This window comes from Labrus bergylta, chromosome 12, assembly GCF_963930695.1.
Source record: "Labrus bergylta chromosome 12, fLabBer1.1, whole genome shotgun sequence".
Lineage (NCBI taxonomy): Eukaryota > Metazoa > Chordata > Actinopteri > Labriformes > Labridae > Labrus > Labrus bergylta.
Window position 1 is genome coordinate 20249615 of NC_089206.1, and position 20915 is coordinate 20270529.

General features: G+C 43.2%; 3 protein-coding genes, 1 long non-coding RNA gene and 1 other non-coding gene across 7 annotated transcripts in view; 2 read left to right on the forward strand and 3 right to left on the reverse strand.

Annotated features, from left to right (window-relative positions):
- ap4b1 (adaptor related protein complex 4 subunit beta 1) overlaps window positions 1–4396 on the reverse strand; it is a 10019-nt gene extending 5623 nt beyond the window's left edge. Inside the window, 6 exon segments of the mRNA XM_020654441.3 lie at window positions 839–1124; window positions 2005–2152; window positions 2422–2552; window positions 2636–2860; window positions 3805–4001; window positions 4272–4396. Coding sequence (XP_020510097.2) covers window positions 839–1124; window positions 2005–2152; window positions 2422–2552; window positions 2636–2860; window positions 3805–3917 — 903 coding nt within the window. The 5' untranslated portion in view covers window positions 3918–4001; window positions 4272–4396.
- A 793-nt stretch (window positions 4397–5189) lies between these two features.
- LOC109999398 (selenide, water dikinase 3) lies at window positions 5190–12086 on the reverse strand. Its single transcript, XM_020654440.3, has 8 exons — window positions 11688–12086; window positions 9477–9580; window positions 8509–8616; window positions 8174–8328; window positions 7449–7539; window positions 7263–7362; window positions 6950–7162; window positions 5190–6171 (listed from the first exon to the last, which is right to left on the reverse strand). The coding sequence occupies exons 1-8, from the start codon at window positions 11962–11964 to the stop codon at window positions 5927–5929; spliced, it is 1293 nt and encodes a 430-aa protein (XP_020510096.2). The 5' UTR covers window positions 11965–12086; the 3' UTR covers window positions 5190–5926.
- On the forward strand, window positions 10911–13722 carry LOC136181030 (uncharacterized). The gene is made up of 3 exons (XR_010667507.1): window positions 10911–10976; window positions 13170–13276; window positions 13556–13722. It is a non-coding gene; the product is annotated as an uncharacterized lncRNA (long non-coding RNA).
- trnaa-ugc (transfer RNA alanine (anticodon UGC)) lies at window positions 13179–13250 on the reverse strand. Its single transcript has one exon. It is a non-coding gene; the product is annotated as a tRNA-Ala (tRNA).
- A 22-nt stretch (window positions 13723–13744) lies between the features above and the next one.
- On the forward strand, window positions 13745–18955 carry LOC136181028 (tumor necrosis factor receptor superfamily member 14-like). Of its 3 annotated transcripts, XM_065960992.1 has the most exons (9): window positions 13745–14245; window positions 14608–14735; window positions 15082–15175; window positions 15631–15756; window positions 16037–16192; window positions 17184–17271; window positions 17343–17796; window positions 17898–17970; window positions 18639–18955. In XM_065960992.1, the coding sequence occupies exons 2-7, from the start codon at window positions 14694–14696 to the stop codon at window positions 17539–17541; spliced, it is 705 nt and encodes a 234-aa protein (XP_065817064.1). In that variant the 5' UTR covers window positions 13745–14245; window positions 14608–14693; the 3' UTR covers window positions 17542–17796; window positions 17898–17970; window positions 18639–18955. The 3 variants fall into 3 exon arrangements, with proteins under 3 accessions (XP_065817064.1, XP_065817063.1, XP_065817065.1); XM_065960991.1 differs by lacking the exon at window positions 13745–14245 and having other exon boundaries at window positions 14263–14735; XM_065960993.1 differs by lacking the exons at window positions 13745–14245; window positions 17898–17970 and having other exon boundaries at window positions 14263–14735.
- The last annotated feature ends 1960 nt before the right edge of the window (window positions 18956–20915 follow it).

Sequence of the window (20915 nt, forward strand, 5' to 3'; positions counted from 1 at the left end):
CTTCTCCTAAAGTGAAGCTGGCTGGTTCCTTCAAAATAAAATACAGACTTCTCCTTCAAAATAAAATACAGATTTCTCCTAAAGTGAAGCTGCTCCATTGTCCCTTCTGGGCCTCCATACATGTGTGGTGGTGACTGTGTCTGCAGAGACTCTGTCCTCTGACTGGATTTTACTGTTCTGCTTTGTTCTGGTTGACTCGGGACGTTTCTGGGCGGAGCTGGTGTGTTTCCTCCAGCCAATGACAGCGCAGCAGGTGAGTTTTAGGAGTGGATACAACTCAGTGATTGGACGAGATTCAAACCGGTGAATATGACGGACGTGGACGTAGCAGCAAAGAAGAGAAAATATAATCAGAGTGAGGAGAAACACCAAGTAGATAAAGCTCGTTCTAAAACGAGGGTGAACCTTGTGTTGTCTTTTACCCGTGGACGTGGAGTTGGTCTACTTCCTGTTGGACAGGCAGGTGATGAACACCGGCGGTTAGCTTGTGCTAGCGTGCATTAGCTTGCAATGTAGGTACAAGCCGTAAACGTACACACTACATCCTGCAGGGGGCGGAGCTTCTGGGGGAGGAGGGGCCACGTTTGAATGTTTACAAACAAAGCAGCTTCTATGATAATAATGCTGCAGCAGTAACTCACTTCTTGAAGGGGCACCGGTTCAAGTCCTGGTACGATGAAAGTTTTTTAATTATTCTGGTTACTGCAGAGTACAGAGCGCCTCCTGTCTGCAGCCCCTCATCCTGACGTCTCTCCATTAAAGCTTGTCCACAGGTTGTGTGTTTGAGCAGCATGTCTCTCTGTCACAGAAAGTAAAGCTGAACATCCTCCTCACTCACCTGTATGTGGCAGAGAGCGGTGAACCTCATCTCTCTGGACGCGCTGCCACAGGCTGCCAGCAGGGGTCCGCGTACTCGCTCTAAAGCCGCCTGACTGACGGCGGGGAGGTCGGGGCAGAGGTGGAGGAAGAGGCTGAGGGTGGCGGCCATGACGGGAGGGTGGGGGCTGACCAATGAGGCGTCGAGCAGGGAGAGGATGTCGAAGAGCTCGTCGTCTGACTGAGGTTTGTACCGCTGGAGGACTCTGAGGATGTCACACTGACCCCACACATCACACTCCTTCAGCCTGAGAGGAGACACACACAGACAGGTGGGTAGGAGGGGAAGGTATCCATCAGAAAATGCAGCTTCACTTCTGCACACTGTCTCTAGATTGCACAAATATGTTGACAACATTTCGGTACTTAGAAGTTGCAAAAATATTTGTGCAATTTCGGCAGAGTGTAGGAGTGAACCGACTTTTTTGAGGCGAATCAAAAACAATAAAATATCCCACACTGGGTGTCCTCCAAGCGGGCGACCCAGGTTCAAAAAAAGGAGAAAGTTAGAGCATTTAACCTGTAGTTAGCGAGTTAGCGTTATGAGACCTCGAGTCTGAAGTCCAAACTCTTGTGATGTGTTGAAGTTGTTGATTAGCTTTCTATAACAACAAAGCCATTTCACGTCACACTGATTCTGATTCAAACTCAAGCTTTTATCGATTTCTTTTTGCAACAGTTAGGGAAGAGTTTAATGGCAAACAACTCCTCACAGGTGTTTGTTTGGATGACAGCAGTGTTTAAAAGTCGATATATTTTTTTATATTTTAAAGGGCTGGAGCTGTAGACGGTGATGGTAAAGACGGACGTGTTGAGCAGGAAGCTCACAGTCAGTCTGTGAAAGGAAAGCTTTCTGCACTCACAGGGAAATGAACCGGGAAGCAAACGGGTGAGCTGATTTGATTAAACGTCTGCAGATAAAGGATTATGGTCAGAGCGAGAGAGAGAGAGAGAGAGAGAGAGAGAGAGAGAGAGAGAGAGAGAGAGAGAGAGAGAGAGAGAGAGAGAGAGAGAGAGAGAGAGAGAGAGAGAGAGGGGCTCGGTGCTGCAGAACACTTTATAAACGCTCCAGTTGCTCGCTTATAGGAACCTCAGCAGGATTCGACATGAATCACGGGGCGTCGTTACCTGTTCAGGAGGTGGTGTGTGATTGGTTTGTTGATAGCGACCCCTCCCTCCTCCTTCAGGATCTCCTCCAGGGCCCGCAGACAGTTCACAATGACCACGGGGTCGGGGTCCCTCAGCAGGCTGTACAGCTCGTTCACCACGGAAGCATCTGGAACATTTAAAGAAAACACTCATTCAGAAAACAAACTCGAGTGTCTGTGGAGGAGAAAATCCTCTGATTCTGATGCACGAGTCTGGTTCTGATCCAGGTTTCTGTCTGGTCAACATGAGTCTGGTTCTGATCCAGGTTTCTGGTTCTGATCCAGGTTTCTGTCTGGTCGACATGAGTCATGAGTCTTACCTTTAAGAAGGTGAATTTGTGTGAGACAGAAGAAAAAAACAAAAGAGAGTAATAAAGAAATGGACTTGTGTCTGTACCGATCTCTGAGGTGGGTTGGAGGTTGTAAAGTTTGGCCCAGCCGAGGATGGCGACTCGTCTCACGCACGCCGCTCTGTCTCTGAGCCCGGCTGTCAGCGGCTGCTCCACGTACTCCACCAGGCTGGGCAACCTGACACACACAGAGATATCACCTTCTTTACTCCAGCACTCACAGGCCGATGACACAGAGGATAACGTGTGTGATGAGCTCACCTGAGGTTGGTCATGTTCCTCAGGGCCAGGCTGCGGACCATCGGGTTCGGGTCCTGACAGTCCTTCCTCAGCGTGTTGATGACCAGCAGAGACAGCTCCGGGTTCAGAGCGGCATACGAGCACAGGAAGACGTAGACCAGTTTCTTCTGGACGATGTCGACGGTGGCGCACGCTTTGACCATCTCGCTGAACAGACCGGACACATCGACGCCCTGAGACATCGACCTGGGACAGAGAGAGAGAGAGAGAGGATGTAATGGATCTTTTTTGATTAAGAGAATATTTAACCTTCAGATGTGATGCTTGTGATTAAAGGTTTCTCTGTAAACATGAACACCAGGTGCTCGCCGAGTGTTTGCAGTGGCATTAAACCACACCTGCTGTTACCATGGAGACCAGGCATGCGGCTCAATCAAGTGACAGAATTAATTAAACAAAGTCTGTGAATGACTTGATCGGAAAATGTGACCCTCGATAATGCAGCCAATGTGGAGACACCTGTAAAAAAAGACACCTGAGTTTGCAGAGCATTTATTTTAATTCACTGATAATCCAAATATTTGCAGAGGGACATCGGGCTTCATGATAAAAGTTCATCATGACGTCATCATGACATCATCACTTCAGTCCGTTGAGACCTGCTCGCCTGCTCTCCGCTGCTCTCCGCTGCTCTGTCACAGCTGAGCCGGTTTCTTATCATCATTAAATGTTTTGAAAGGACACCGGAGCACAGCTTCTACATAAGATTGACAGAACATTTGGTAACTGACCTATCAGATACCAGCTCTAAAAAATTCTGTTTATCAATACCAAGCCCTACCACCAGGCTAAACTAATGACTATTTAAGAGTTTTCCACGAGAGATAAAGTATAATTCTATTATATATTTTTTAATACTGAGGACTACTGTCATATTTTTACACCCCTAAACTATTATATATCGTTACTTTTTATAACGTCATACTTCATGATTTTTATTGAGAGCTCCAGTAAGTGCAGTTCTGACTGACTGTAGTTTTAACATGTAGAGTTTGATAGAAGATCAAAGAGGGGGGGCTCAGCAGGGGCCTTACAGAATATGTATCACCCGAGGCTCCTCTGTCAAAAGAATCCGGCCCTGCAGACACACCTGGTGGAGAACTACAACCTGTCTGTCACCTGTCACTCACCTGATGACTTTGAGGATGGTGTTTCTGTAACGCAGCGGGTCGGACTGGACGTTTGGATTGGACAGAGCTCTCCTCAGCTCCCGCACCGCGTCGTCACCGCCCAGGTACGGCATGATGCCCGCAGACAGGCCGCACACAGACCGCAGACAGGCCGCACAGAGACCGCAGACAGGCCGCACTCTGACACAGCAGAAAAACTGACACAGCAGAAAAACACAATTCTGTTTCTCACATTAAAGTACACACACGTTATTTAAACACAAGATCTCCCACATTAATGACACAAACAAACAAACAAACAAATGTGAAACTAGTGACAAACATGACAAAGCAGTTTAGGGAAGAATTATCGCTTTTATCGTCCAAATATGAATTAAAATGAACATTAAATGAACTGAAACACACACATCTCGAAAGCTTATATGTCTAAAATAACGTCTAAATTACTAAAGTATTAAAATCTTTACCGTTTAACGCTCAAGTGTTGGATTTTATTTCACTCCGGTGACCGGGATGTTTACATCGCGCTTACTTCCTGATTTCTTCTTCTACGTTTTTCTCCTGATTTAATCATGTGCTGCTCTCTGCTGGTTGAAAAATAAATTACATGACTGCCACTTAACTGTCAAACAGGAGTAAAAACAACCACTATTTATTATTTAGGTGAGCAATGTTTAATTATATATACAAAACTGACAATCACCCAGATAAACACATTGTCAGATTAGAAATTACTCATTAGATTAAACTAATAGTTCCCAATCTGGTTGAGCTCATTACCCCACTTTGACTTCATGAAACTCTGGAGACCCCAGACATTCAAAACACAGACTGCAGCTTTTTGCAAAAACTATTACTTTAACAATAGTGGGATAGTTTATTCTGCTGTATTGCAGGTAAACATTCATTTTAGAGCACATAGACACTACATCATATATTATTTTGGACAGAGACAGAAAAGCCGGGATGAGATTTTATTTTCTGTGCATGACGTGTACAGCCAGGTGAGCTCTGATGAGAGACAGATCGAGATACTGAAAGTCGCTTTGTTTTAGCAAAACCAAAACTAAATAGATGTTTAGATGGGGGCGGCAGTAGCTTGGTCTGTGGGGACTTGGGTTGGGAACCAGTGCAGACCAAATCTGGAAATTGGTCTGGTTGCTGGAGAGGTGCCGGTTCACTTCCTGAGCAGTGCTGAGGTGCTCTTGAGCAAGGCACAAATCATAAAACACTCATCAGACGTTGTAGATTTGATGAAGTACTCAGACAAGTCTCAAAGTGCTTTCTAAAATGTAGACCACTCAATTTAAAAGTAACACCTTTAAAGACATTTCATGACACATGAAGACGCTGTAAGTAAACAGAAGAGCCACACAGAGCGCCAGTCGGAGTCGATGATGGTTTTATTGATTGTGAAAAGCAGAAATCTACAAACAGAGACGGCTGCAGCCCTCCAGCAGTCTGAGTCCAACCCCGATCCAAAGGCAAACATCTGCTCCACCCGCCCCCACTGGCTGGGGTTTAAAAGGTGGAGCTTCATACACAGGAAAAGGGGGGGAGGGACTTTGTGCTGGACAGCCAATCAGCCGCAAGATGGAGGGTCTGAACTCCGCCCAGCAGGACCAGAAGAAGCTGCTCAAGCCTTCCTCTGGACTCTGAGGGCGGAGCCAAGACCGATTGATTCTTTTCATCAGGTACATTCACCAACATGAGATGTTGACATCGTCCACCTCTGACACACAGCACCCCGTCAATGATAAAACACACACACACGCACAAACACACACACGCACGCACGCACACGCACACACACCCGTAAACTCCAAGTCTTCTTTTTAAGAAGCTTCTGGAATGTTTGTTTGGAGAAGTTGGAATAACCTTTTCACATTTGAATAAATTAAAGTCATGTGTTTGTTTGGATTCAAACGGAGGGCAGGTCTAAATAAAAAAAGGGAGGAGGTCGGTTAGTAACACAAAACCCTGAATTTCAATTTAATTCATAAATTGTTGAAATTTGTCTTGTTGGATAAATAATCATAATCGAAGTTCATTCACAGCCGATATAGAGGTCGTTCTGATCCACACACACACACACACACACACACACACACACACACACACACTATGACAGGTTGGGGCTCGGAGCTGGGCTGTTGTTGTCCTGATTGGCCGCCTGACTTCCCCGTGGAGGAACCTCGATGATGCGAGGCTTGTCGATGATGCGAGCGCGTCGGTCGCCTTTCTCTACGATCCCGATGATCCAGGCTCCGCCCGCTGGCCCCTGACCTCCGGCGTTGCCGCTCTGACTCTTCATCTCCGAGCAGAACTTTGCCGCCTGCTCTCTGGGTAAACACACCAGCAGACCGCCTGGAGACCGAGAAACGAGGTCATCGTGAATTTATCTTTAAAACTTTAGTCAGAACAAAAGGTCAAAGGTCAAAGTCATTCATTCATGGACACACGGTGACGCTCTCTCTCTCGCTCCCCAGTGGGAGGTCGAGTCAGAGGGCGCGTTTTAATCTATTCTATTTTAATCAAGAATAATAATTAGTCATTTAGTCAAATTTAGGAATTTTACTCGTCTGATCCGCGACCCCTCTTGGGGAAAGTTCGGGAAAGGTTGTTGTAGTGCGTAAAGAACGATCAGACTCAAACACACTCACAGAATCCTGACTCTGAACTCTGGAGATCTCACTGAATCTCTCACCGTCACATGAGACGTCAGAGGAAACAAACATGGAGGACGACAGGCGGGCCGATTTGACGATGTAAGATTTAAGATTAATTTTTTTGGGGGGCTTTTTGTGCCTTTAATGGAGAGATAGGACAGTGGATAGAGTCGGAATCAGGGAGAGAGAGAGAGTGGGGAGCAACATGCAGGAGAGGAGCCACAGGCTGGATTTGAACCTGGGCCGCCTGCTTGGAGGACCATAGCCTCAATACATGGGGCGTGCACACTAACCACTACACCACTGTACCACCAGCGCCCCCTTTTACGGTGTAGACGTGGGGAGTGAACATGAGCCGTGCACGTTAGAGAGCGAGATAGAGGCGTGTCAAATGGTTGTTCATCTTCAGCACAACAGGAAGTCAGATGACTCTCAACACGCCTCTCAGAAACATCTGGATCTGATGGTGTGTGTACCTGAAGTCTCTGCTGACGTTCCCTGAACCAGGTTGAACAGGTTCCCGCAGGCCTTGCTGATGGCCGCCATCTTGGCTAAGATTGGCAGGTTGTGGATAACGAAGGCCACCTCGTTACGTTGCTGTGCTGCCAGGTTGTTGGCGTGTCCCAACAACCCGAAACCCGTCACGTCTGTGGCGGCGTGCGCCTGGAACTTGTGCATCAGGCCGGCCGCTGGGGACAAAACACGTGAAGAAGAAAGAGTCAAAAAAACATTCAAACTGGACGGAGAGCAGTTCAAGAGAGGACCCAGGACAGAGACGTCAGAGCGTACCTGTGCGGTTTAGCGTTGCCATGGAGAACATGGCTTCCTGATAGGCCTCTTTCACTTCCTCTTTGGTGATGACCAGCTTGATCTTGTTCCACCTTTCAGGCTGTTCAATAAAAAACAGAGACAATAAGTGCTGAAATATTCAGAATAAATGGAACTTTAAATGATGTCGATGTGAGCGGAGTCGACCTGATCGAGCCACTGGTGAGCGTTCACGGCGACCTGCGTCCCCAGAGGTTTAGTCAGGACCAGCACGTCACCCGGCACGGCGCCGTCCGGCCTGAAACAAAGCCGTTAATGTCAAGATGTGCAGGTTAACCAGCTTCAAAATACAGCAATTCACCTGGTTAACATGTGAATCACATTTAAATTCAAATGTCCCATATGAAGTAAAATCCACATCCTGTTTATCAAACACTAATAAGCGTCTCTAGCGAGCGATTTTTTCAAGCTACAGGGGCCGTTTAGGATGACGTCATAAAGCGGTCCACTTTTTGAGCACGATTGTGTTCACACTGATCAAATGAACCGCACTTTGGGGGTCAAGCGTACTCAGATCCGGGGGGCGGGTCCCTGATGTGAAACCGCCCTCAGTGTCCCCGTTAGGCGTGAATCTCTTGTCAAATTTGAATCAGGATGAAGAAATACTGCACGTTTAAAAAAGGGATCTGTTAAAATGGTTATAAATGAGGGCGTGGTCAGAGTGAGACGAGCAGAGGGTCAGAGGGACGTGAAGGTTTGTGTTGATGCCGCCGTCACCAACAACACGCCGTCACTTAGCAGGATATAATTATCTCTACATGCTGCTGGCTGAAATAACCAGGACGAACACACTCTGATGAAAAGCATTCTGGGAAATCTCAAGCTGACCTCAACACTTAACATGTAGACCGGTTTCATCCTCTCAGACTCACATGATGAACTCGTTGGGCTGACAGACGACCGACGCCACTCCTCCCACGATGATCCACGGGTTGATCACCGTCTGACCGCCCGTCACTGAAGTCCCGCCCTCCTCCGCCGCATCCCGAAACCCACGAATCATCAACGGCATCACACGCTCACGGTCCTGCGTCACAAACACATAAAACAATAACAAAGATGGAGAAGTCAGAACGCACAACAACACAAACAAACGGACGCCACACGGGCAAAGGCGTTCACTGTTACATGCAGAATGTTTCAGATGTTTCGAGGTTAAAAAAAAAGACGTAAACTCAACAAAGCGGTGTTGATGTCATCGTGTTACCTTCTCGTTCATCTTCTGGCTGACACTCAGCAGCATCAGCATGTTGTCGCACTCTGTGATGCCCATCGCATAGAGGTCGCTGAGGACGTTAGCACACGCTATCCTGCCCTGAGAGAGAGAGGGCGAGAGAGAGAGAGACAGAGAGACAGAGAGAAATAGAGAGAGAGAGAGAGAGAAATAGAGAGAGACACAGAGAGAGGGGGAGAGAGAGAGAGAGAGAGAGAGAGAGAGAGAGAGAGAGAGAGAGAGAGAGAGAGAGGAGGGGGGGGAGAGAGAGGGAGAAAGTTAATTTTAGGGGAAAAAAAGTTCAAAACGAGTTGTCTTCATATTAAATATCTTTGTATTTCAGGAGGATATTCAAGCAGGGATCAAACTTTTCTGCATCCTGAGCATCCTTCAGGCTGACTGTAGATCGTCCTGAACAGTCGACGACTTCACCAATCACATATGACGGTAGAAATAGTTAATGCCGTGTTGATATCAACAGATTATAAATAAAAAGTATTTCCTCAAGGTGAAGGTTTCTATGATGGGTCCAGGCGGGATCTCACTCTTTCTGCTATCGATTATTCTGTCTGACTACGAGAGGCCAGGATACCTTGTTAGCTTTGCTACTAGCATACCGTCATCATTGGTATTTATATGGAAGTGATTTACTGTCATCACGGTTCAAAGAAAAATGTATAAAACGTAACAATTTAGACGTATAGATCACGATAATGCAGTCGCGTTGTCTATGAGGTCAGCAAATGTCAGCAGTATATTTTTAATATTCACGCTCCTAAACTATTTTCATCAAACTCTCCATGTGTGGTGTGATCTAGACCCGCCCACGTTCACTGTACGAGTTCATCCCCTCTCACGTCTCTGTGTTTGGACAACCTCACTTCTCCTGGCTAACAGCAGCGGGCCGTGTGTATGTGTGTGTGTGTGTGCTTCACAGAGAGAAACAGCTGTCAGTGTCTTACCATCATGTAGGGGTCTTCCACCAGGGGGTAGAAGAAGTCGGTGGTCTGCACCAGAGAGAGTCCTCCATGCCTCAGAGGGATCACACAGCAGTCCATCCCAACACCTGCAGAAACAGCAGAGCGAGGACGGAGGGGATACAGATGAATATATTTATCTAAAGGGCTAAGATTACAGAGAATCTTTTAGTAGGTGTGTCACTGTTGTCTTTTACGGATAGAACAAATAAAGATCTGTTTCACTTCAGTATAAGGTTGTCAAAGTCTTAATGATACCACATTTTCAAAAACATAATCTGTTATCTCAAAGGTCCAATCAGAAGAGATGTGTAGTGAGTGAAATGATAAAGTGACCTTACTATATGATCAGACATTAAGGAAACATGCTGGTCCTGAATGCTCTGGATTTGTTTGGACCAGAGAAGGTAGGCGGTTTTAAGACACCCCCCCAGTGTCCACCACATGGCAACCTGTGTGAGCATGGACTCTAGAGAGGAGGGGAAACAGCTCTCTACAATGTTTAGAATTTAGACTGCAGTACTCATTTTAAACACTAGGTGTCAGAGTTACATACTGCTCCTTTAAAGGTCCCATGTTATGCTTTTTCTGGTTTTATATGCTCTTTAGTGTGTTTTCCATGTGTCCTGTGCATGTTTAGGCACATCTATAAGCAAAAATTCAGGTAGGCTTCTCCTACCTCCTCCTGTTAGCTGTAGCATTAGCTGCATGTAACGCTCAGTTCTAGCCCCCCTCGATAAAAATTTGTCAGTGCGGCGTCATTGTCAGTGTGAGATCACTGATCTAAGCCCATTGGCTCATTGTGGCAAGCCCAGCAGCTCATGTTTCCGATTAGCGTGCTGAGCAACTGACCAATAACGACAGAGCGGATCGGCAGACCAATCAGAGCAGACTTGGCCCACGTGGGGTCTAACAGTGTGGGCTCAACAGAGTGTAGCTGACGGACTCAGAGCAGAGAGGGAGCAAGGAGGAGCAGTACATGAAAACAGACACTTTTTTCGGACTTTAGCTATTGTGAACGTACAAAAGTAGATACATAGATTAAATATACGAACCCCAAAAAGGGCATAATATGGGCTCTTTAATGTATGAATTGAATGGATTAAATATTGCAGAAAAATCAAGTAAAAAACAATATGGCGTGAATGTATTTGTGCAGCTAGACAGTTCTCTCTCTTTTGCTCGCAACATCTTTACGATTAAAAAACAACTTTATGAAAGCTTTGGTACTTTTTGATTCTATGGATCATTAAAATAAGAGATATATGATGTTTAAACATGTGGTATTGATAAGAATGACAGTATTGAACGTTTTACAGAGTTTTGTGGGAGTTTGCCAGAAATGTATTCAGTGAATATAAACATGAAATCACTGCACAATGTGTAAGACTTCTTCCGGTCTCGACGTAGTTTGATCTTCCCCACAATCGTATCGCCCTTTTTCAAATCTGGTATCGTGACCACCTGGTCAATATGCGATCTTTGGTAAGTGTACACCTGGATGAATGATTTCCAGGTAACCCTCCAACAGTCTGTAAACTGAGAACACGTTTCCACTCGTTATTGTGAAACAGAAGAAATTATTCACCAACAGCTTGAACTTTGAACTAAAAGCTCCTCAAACATTTCTGCTGAATCACTCAGACCGGTTCTGTTACATACCTCTGAGCTAGCTTCTATTATCGATTAAATCCATGTATGCTAAGCTAACTGGTGACGTAGGGCTGTTTGTAAGTAAAGTATGTAAACAAATGTTATAGAGGAAGGTGTACTTTTAATATTAAACAGTTTATACTTCTCGACAAGTGCCATCTGTCAAATGAGTGAGCATAAGCTAGCATGGTTAGCTGCAACGATGCTAACAAGCTAGCTGAAACCGGTGTTTTGGTTGAACGAGCAACCGTGTTAATTGGTGGCTTTCAGCCGGATGCGTCCGTAGTTTTCGTTGTTACAACAGCTAAAGAAGATCAAAAATAAGACAAGTAGCTGTCGTAGAGCTGCCTTTCTATTTAGTTTTTAGTTATAATATCAAAATAAACACATTATATATATGTATATGTAACCGTTGTAACTACGACAACCACAACCTTCTTTGGCCGAAAGTCACCAGTTAACAGGGTCACTTGTTGAGCCATAACACCGGTAACGTTTCTGACAGCATGTCCAGGATATGAAGGCTGATTCTGCCAACTTTACCGAGCCGGGGGGCGGGAAGCTGTTGGCCGAACTCCGATGCTTGGTCTCCGGCCTTCCCTGTCCCGTCGGCCCGGTCCGCTTCCAGTCCCTGCAGGAGTTTGAGCAGAGCCTCCTGCGGGACCTTACAGCCTCATCCCTTCAGGTCCGAGAAGCCTGTGAGCCGGAACCCGCGCTCCAGGCCATGCTCCTCGGGTTTGAAGGGTTTGTATTCGGGGGGAAAGCATCCCTCAGTGCCCGCAGCCTCCACAGAGGGAGGCGGGGGTGTAGAGCCTGACATACCGGCCCGTAGAGCACCTCAAACGGACACCTCGAGGCGCGGACTCCGGTAAAAACAGTAGAACGATGAATGGAGCGCGAGTACGCAGAGAGCCGCTTCAAACAAGAAACAGGTGTAGAGAGAGCGAGAACACTACCGATTCAACTTCCGGTCTGGACTTTCAAAGTATTTTTTTTTTATTAAACAGTCAGCAAATTACACAAGCCAGTACTGACAGTAACATGACATCATTCCAAAAACAACAAACAGAATACAACAACAACAAACGCTGTGAGTAGGGTCCATTAAAACCTCCTTCAACAGACCCAGGCTGTGTTGATGCGAGCTCCAGGTAGTACCAGAGATGCCTGAAGATGTGGGTATAGTCTTAATGTTTCCCCAAAATATGTTTTTTCGGGCTGGCTTTATTCAGCAGAGTATATCAGCGTAGTAGCAGAGTTCTTAAATTACCTGAACTTTGGAGATTATTCCTTAAAATAATAATTCTGTTATTTTAAACCTGAAGTAAAGTTGGAGTCGTCAGAGATGTAGGCTCAAAGCTTTTATTATGAAGGCGGGATGTTTGATATCCGGAGGCAAACCTATCACATGACGGCCACAAGGGGGAGCCCGCCGTTTATTCTTATACATTTTCATTTAGAGTAAATCCCGGGTAGTTTGGATCCCTGGATTATAATTTTATGACGAGATGAATGTGATTTCGAGGTAAATATGCACAACATGAAACCAACATGAAAAGATGAACAGGCCAATCACAGGGAGAGAAACACCTGACGCTTTCTGGAGAGGTGTGGGAGTGCTCACCTGCAGTCAGAAACACACGAAGAAGACGGTTTCAGGTGTTTCAGCAGCTAGAATAAAAATTAAAGTAGAAACGTGAAGGAGATTTTTGTCCATGTTTTCTTCCTCTCTGAATACAGAACGAAAACAACTTTTGATAATTCAATTTATAACTAAGTCCATTCAAACATCCTCCGATGTTTTTAATTGAAAAAGAAAATAATAAATATAGAAAAGGCTAAAAATAATAAATATAAACACCTTATTGATTGACGTTTGCGGAGTTGCTCATCATTAGATCAGCAGAAGGATGATGTCAACACACAGTTTAACCAGGTTACTGAGGAAGTTTACATTATTAACATGTATTTAATAATATTCTTGTTTTTTTATATTCCTATCTGAATGTGATTCTGTATTTTCAGCCCAAAACGTGGAGATGCCGGGGATTGAACCCGGGGCCTCATACATGCAAAGCATGCGCTCTACCACTGAGCTACATCCCCCTGGTGGAGGAAAAGCATCACAGCATGTAAGTGAGGTCAGAAATCAATACACCCTCATAAACACAGCAGAGAAATGTGTTTTATAATGATTTGTTCTACAGTCTGTGATCTGCAACGTTCCACCAGTCAGGGACTTTCCATGTTCCCTTGATGATACTGTTGGTGTTTTTACAACACCTCATTTAAAACTAATAGATGACTAGTTTCTGCACCTCATATATAAATGAGCATTAACATGAATAATAAAGAGGAGTGAACAGAAACAAAGAGAATAATATTAAAAAACTTTCTTTTTATTCTCACAGTCACCTCGTCATCTTTCTGAAGCTGTACCATGAAGACACACGACGAGCACAGAACAGTTTATAGACTACATGTGAATCATGTTGTGACAGGAAGTGGTGTTTTTTTTTGGTTCACCCCGAGGTCCTGGTGTACGTGAAACTGAGCAGAAGATGTTGAGTTTGTGGTTTAGCTGTTTTTAGTCAAACATCATTTTGCATCACCTTTCAGTTTCACGTTGTGCTTTTTCAAACTTGTTTTCTAACACCTAGAAGGAGAAGTAGTTTGAACCTCATGCTGGTCTTCTTTCTGGTCTTGATGTCTCGTTTAGGAGCTGATCATGAAACCTGCTCAAATGTTTTAAATGATATTCACAGAGCTTCAGAAGCAGACAGAAGAATAAAGAGAGAACAGATAAAGAGCAACATCAGAATAATAAGATTCAAAGTGAACCCAACATGACAGAATCAAATATAAAGCTGAAGAGAAACACACGAGCTGCATGTCATGAGACAATAAAGCAAAGTGAAGAATAATAAAGAGAAACTTCTGCAGACATGTTTCTGTCTCGATGAGGAGAAAAAGCAACTGAAAGCTTTCAGTCACAGGTTGGTTTCTGGTTTTCCGACCTGTCGTCTTCTTCTATTTTACAGTCTCATTTATATCCTGACGCTCCGCCTCATATGTACAGTCTCTGGTCTCCATGTAACGAGGTACGTAGCTTTTTTTTCTCTTCACATTTCTTTAAAATGAGTCACACAGAGCAGGTTAAAACTCTGTTACAGTCTGTTGTTAGTATGTTAAAGTCTTCGGTGTAACTGCGACATGTTTCATGTATGTTCCGGTGTTTTACCGAGAAATGGCGAATCTTGTCTGGAAGGTTTTTCGTCTCGTTAAATGGAAATATTCAGACAAAGCTGGAACAGACTCGACGCTAGTGACAAACACTGAACTGAATCAGCTGCAGGGGTTCAAATTATTTCAGAGGATTGAGAAATGTATTCCACGCGTACTCTATAAAGGTGATCATGTTCACAGCGGTGTTTAATTTCTGCATTTCTCTTTCTGTTTTCAGGTGATATCGTCGTCGGGGATTTTATTTCTCTTTGTTCCTTAATCTGAGTGAGATGACGTATTCAGCCCCAGAAAGCTTTGATTAAAATGAAGTTCAGAAGAAATCCTCGGTTCACGGCTTCATTGCTGGTAAATGATCTTCACTGGTTCCTCCTCATCTTCAACACTTCTGTCTTTGTGATCTTTCCCCTGAAGGACTGTATTATTCTGTTCACTGAAAGCTACATCTCATCTTCTGATTGGTTTTTCCCTCTGTGGGTGGAGAGAAGGTGTAGGAAAGGTTGAACCTTTAAAGAAAAAGCACATGTGGTTTAGAGATTCCTCTGAGTGGGAAGGTGAAGAGTCAGAGGTGTAAACACCAACTGTCTTATTTCAGCAGCCTCCATCATCCCACATTCAGAGCAGTTTAAAGATAAACTCCTGATCTGCTTCATCACCACAGGAATGTTTCTTATGTTTCTTTTTCTCTTCACAGATTTTTATGATGAATATATTCGTAAGTCGAACCCTCACCTGCCATTGGACAGAATATCTGTTTGGAGACGCGTGCTGTCCGATGTGTCCCATCGGTAAGATCGTCAATCTGTCCCTCCAGGATTTCTCCGGAGGTTTCTCTGACTGTTGCTGCCTGAGCAACTTATGATAATTTGAGGTTTTTGTTGTCGTAACACAAAGTGTCCACCGCAAGTGTCTGAGACAAAGCGGCAACCTCTGATGTTGACAAATAAGTGCAGCTTCTAAGAGTGGCCAGACAGGCCTCAACTTTAACTGTATCAACCCCCTCACTAAGACTACTGTCATGTACAACTGCAAATCATCTGCATTGGGATGAATCGCATTCCAGAAGAAAAACACAAATCTGTGTGAAAGTAACAGTGGACCCAGGACAGACCCCTGTGGAACTATCTGATTATTAGCGAAGGTCTCAGAGAGCATGTTGTTATATAAAACACGTTGAGATCTTTGAAATCCAACAATGTCCTTTTCCAGATTGCATGACATTAAAGTTTTGTCTTTTCAACAGGGACTCGAGTAAAAACAGACTGTGAGGAGGACAAAAGTACGTCCTGTCAGCCGTGCACAGAGGGGACTTTCATAAATAAAATGAACGGACTAAAAAAATGTTTTCCCTGCAGAGAATGTGGAGCAGGTAAGTTAATGTTTATGTTGTTTTTATTACCTTTTTAATTTAAAGGCAGAAGTTTTATTACTGAGTCCTTGATGAGGAAACTGCAGCTGGAGTGTTGTTCTCTGTATTTCCTGTTTTTTCAGTTTGTTTTTAGAGCAAACCTTAAATCTGAATCTCTCATTGGTTCAGATGTTTTCCTTTGAGTTTACAGCTTGAAGGTGTTTTAAATAGTCAGATTCATCATGTTGCTGTTTAGTCTTAAAGCAGTCGAGTATGTCTGTATTTATCTTTGTGTCGACAGGTTCTGGTCTGAAGATGAAGACGTCGTGTACGATACGATCAGACACAGTTTGTGAACCTCTGGAAGGATTTTACTGCTCAGACTCGAGAAAGGACGACTGTTTTGAAGCAAAGAAACACAGACGCTGTGAACCAGGAGAATACATCAGTCAGAGAGGTGGGTTCATACATGTAACTCCACACACACACATACACACACACACAAACACACACACACAAACACACACACACACACACACACACACACACACACACACACAAATAAACAAAATATTCTTCCTGAGAATTGAAGCAATGAGCTGTTTGTGTTATTCCAACATCAAACTGTTCCTGTAGCTACAGATGAACTGGTGACTGAAGGGAAGTTCAAGTTATTGTCAGGAGAGAAGCTGAGAGGACTTGAGTCAGAGAGAAAGTGAAACAAACGCATGATTACATTCCTAAAGGATGTGAAAACACCGAGATTACTGACCAGAGGATCACTCGCCTGAGTGCTTCATGGGCCTGAAGAAGGTCTTGGTGCTTCAGGCCGCAGCACGGAGGCGATGCTGCAGCATGAAGACCGACTGGCTACTCTCACCAGAGCAGCTGCAGCTGGTTTTGTTTACACAGAAAATAGTCAAAGGGAGCAGCTGATCTGATCAAATCACACTGCAGGTGTTCACACAACATGCTGAGTTTACACTAAATATATCAAGGTCTGTAGGAAGCCTTGGGGAGCTTCAGGTCTCTCTCCCTGTCTCTCTGGCTTTCTACCTTGGGATGAATTCATGTGCCATCTGGTGGCAGAACTTGTAACTTTAGTGTTTGATATTAATCTTATTTCCAGACACAAATATTAGTGAACTTATTTCCTTTGGTTTGTTCAGAGTCTCTGATTGGTTCATATTTTAGACTGCATGGATGATATGTCTGCAGTATTTCATACATGAAATGAAAAGTTATCAAAGATTGATATTTAATCAAGTTTAGAAAGATACTTTTTCTTGGTATCAGGTGAAATTGTTCTGTGAATAAGACTTTAATCTTTAATCTGGACTTCAGACTAAAAAATGTTTTCAGGTGTTTCTTTCTGAGATTCTGCTTTAAAGATCTCATCATGTATTTAGTTTAATATTGAAAACTGTCACTGTGTGTATTTCCTGCAGGAACTTCCTCCACAGACACCGTGTGCTCCACCTGCTCTGATGGAACATTTTCAGACGGGACGTTTACATCTTGTCAGAATCACAAACAGTGAGTGAAGCTTCACATCATACATGGACTCTCCAGATGTTCCTGTAATAACTGTCCCTCTATCATTACAGATGTGAATCAGAGGGTCTGCTGCTGCTGAGAGCAGGAACTGAGACAGAGGACGCTCAGTGTGGAGGACTACTTTTACACTGGACTGGACTGATAGTCTGTGTTGTTGTTGTGGTTCTTTTAGTTCTCGTGCTTGTATTAACAGCGTGGTGTTACAGAGAGAAGATAAAAAGTTTTCTAAACAGAATTAAGAATTTATAATGTGACAATAAAAACATGATCATGTTTCATTATAGATACCATCAATGATTTGTTTTTTCATCGCTCATGTTTTTTTACAGGAATAAATGCACCAGAGAAACTACCTCCGTTATGTTTTACATCTCTTTACTCTCAATCAGCTTCACAGTTAGATCATTAAATGTCGCTCACTTTGAATTTTTACTTTTAAGGAAACCATTGAATCCAGAAGGCCACACAACGGAACGGTTGATGTTTAGAGAAAAAGAAGATCAGGTGAGACTGCTGAGATTTTCAGCTCAATGATCACTAAATCATTCACATAAGTCATAAGTTACAAAAGTTCAAGTTTTAAAGTAAATCTTTTCTCCCCTCAGGGTGTTTCAGAACAGCCCTAAACATGCAGACATTTCTCTGAGCCTTGCAGACTAAATGTTCTCCAGGATCCAGGTATTATTATTCTGCTGGATTCTAGGACATTATCGCTGCAGAGTTCAGAAAAAACCTCAGTCCAAGCTAACAAAGTTCTGCATTAGGACAAGTTAGAACCCAGTCTTAAGCTAACTGTACAGAAAACGAGGAAGACTGGCAGACATTGAGTTTTATTAATGCTGTTTATAAAAACTGTTTGTTTTTTGTATCTGTTTTAAAGTTTTTATCTCCTTTGCTGCTCGATAAGAACGAACACGTCACCGAGTGTTTCAGCTCAGTTCATGTCCTGATTTTAAAAAAACTGATCTTTGTTCAAAAAGTATAAAACTACAACCAGCTGAACAATTAATTAAACATATGGTAAAACATAAATATAATATGTGGGTAAAAGTATTTCTAAAACTTAAAGTTTATTTTAAGATTTCAGATTTCTTCAGAATCTGATGTTGAGCATCTTCTCTCCATTTACTGTTCAGGATTTCATTTTTCAAAACTACAGAAATATATGAATATAACATTGAAGTTGAGCTGTATGCCACCTGCTGGTCAGGATGTGGTACTGTAGTTTCAGGGTTTTTGTAGACACTGAATGAAAAGGTAAAACGTGCTCACTTTGTAAATCCTGCAGTAAATTGAAAGACGTGATTAAATGTGAGAACAGTCGGTGTGTTTCTCTTTTCTTCCAGATATCTGGTGAATATAAGACATGCAGAAAAACTACATCACTGAATTTAAATATTTCATTTGATATTTAAAAAAAAAAATGTCAAGAAGTTTTTTTAAAGGCAAACTTGTGTTTCAGATGTCAGAGACTGTTCCTGTAAATATTTTCACTTTGAGTTCTTCTAATGTCGTTTCGTAAAGACAGCTGAAAAACTTTAAAGGTCAATTATTCAAGAGTTCAAAGGGTTAAGTCTGGAAACTCAAAGATCATTTAAATATCTTGTATGTAAATATGGACATTCATGTTTTGTACAGCGTCAATAAAAGTGATGAAATCTTCTCTCTCTGGTCAGTGTTTGTGTCTCATGATTTAAAACGAGCCACACAGAGAACAAGAATCTGAAGTCTGAACGTTGATCAGAGTGCAGCTTCCTGTTCATGAAGGAGAACAGCAGCAGAGGTGTGAGTCAGGTATTCACATCTCAAAGGATGATAAATGTTAGTGTAAACGTGGCCTAAATCTCTATTTTACACAAACTGATTGGGTAAAGGTAGCCCGTCTGCTTCATATGGATAACACTGGAAACATGACTTTTGATTTTTCAGTTAAAAATAGGGCGCGTAGAGCTTCAGGAAACACAATACACCATCGTACCTCTCTGCCTCTTGGTGTCTACATACAGGTGTGTTAATGTCCTTAAATCACAGGTATGTACCCCAGTACGAAGGTCAGGTCTGGTGTGAGTCTCTGTCAGTAACTTTAATGTTTAAAGTCGAGTATTCTTGAAGCTTTATGTGAGAGATGTTAAACTGTACATGCTAGGCTAGCATACCTGTGGCTATTGCTTAAGCTAACATTAAGGAGCACGTAGAAATGCTAAGAAACACTTAATGGGCTTGTTTTGTGTTGATGGTTATTCTGAAGCACTCAAAGGGTTAATGCAGAATCATTCTGTTTAAGGCAGGTCCAGCTCTAGGTGGAGGGTTGTTGTTCATCTGTTCTTTTTTGGTTTTTTTGGAGTTCTGAGACTCCAAATCTTTTCATAGTACACACACCATGGGACCATAGTCCGTCTAACGCATCAGTAAACTGCCCCCTACTGGACATAAAACACAAAATGTACTCAAATATACCCATCAGAAAAAGAGTTGATTCTATTTCACATGTTTTATTTTGGAGTTCCATCTTTTTAAAAATATATCTGTCTGTAATAACATCAACTGGAGTCAGTGTTTCAGGGATTTTTACATGTGTGTCACAGAAGGGAAACAGAAGCACGCCTCTAGCTTTGCAGAGTACTCCACACCCGGTCTCCCACGTTACCAGCTCGCATTGAATGAGTGTGCAGACAGGCCAAAGTGGAGTTTAGATGAAATGAGTGTGGTCTGTTCCGTCGTGGTCTTTCTCAGCGTCTGCTGCACCCTGAATGCTGTCTGTGGGTTAAGTACAACTCAGTCGGGGATCGGTGGTCGGGTCGTGAGACGATACCCTGGAGCCTGCGGCCTCATGACAGTGGTGTCCAGAGGTTTAGAAGAAAACCTGAAGTTAGCAAACACGAACATGAATGCAGCTAACTAGCTAATAGTTTGCAGATCTTGTGCAATATGAGTAATGTGGAATATATGTTGTGTTGTTCTGTATTGGTATTTTCCTGTTTGTTTATGTGCAGATGTGGTTTTTCTATTGTTGTTATTTATTTAATCGAGTGGAAGCAGCTGAATGTTTGGCAGCACTGTGAGTCCAAGACAACTTTCCCTGAGGGGACAATAAAGTGTATCGTAACTGCTACGTCTCAGGTCACAGACCTTTGAGCAAAGCAGGCGAGGAAACTGAGTAGTGATCTGTGTTCTGAAGTAACTGATCTCCCCGCTGTACCCACTTCTTATAGAACCAGACCAATCAATAAAACTTGATGAAGATGATTTGGTGGGGCAGTCAGAGCGTCTCACGAGGCGTTTGTACACCGAGCAGCAAGTCATGATGGACAAAGTGTGAGGTGTTGTCTTCATGTCTGTTTGCCTTTTTGTTTGTTTGTCCCCTTCCATGATATTCATTAATCTTCCTGTTTTATTATTATCTTTTATTCATTTGTTGTTTGGACCATAAAATATCGTTTCCCAGCGTTTACTTTATAAAGTGATGATAAAAAACAGAAACAACGCAAGTGATAGAGAGCAGACATCAGAACCATGGACAGAGTCAGAACAGAAATAAAATGTGAGACACAAATACATATTAGAAATAATCTGAAGAAATGTATTAAAACAGAGATGATTCTTTTTTCAAATGATTTGTTTCT

Bases quoted from the DNA above. Each gene is read 5' to 3' on its own strand.
- LOC136181028 (XM_065960992.1), top strand. From the start codon at position 14,694: ATGAAGTTCAGAAGAAATCCTCGGTTCACGGCTTCATTGCTG. The intron at 15,176-15,630 runs GTAAGATCGTCA...TCTTTTCAACAG, and splicing joins CTGTCCGATGTGTCCCATCG to GGACTCGAGTAAAAACAGAC. The intron at 16,193-17,183 runs GTGGGTTCATAC...TATTTCCTGCAG, and splicing joins AGAATACATCAGTCAGAGAG to GAACTTCCTCCACAGACACC.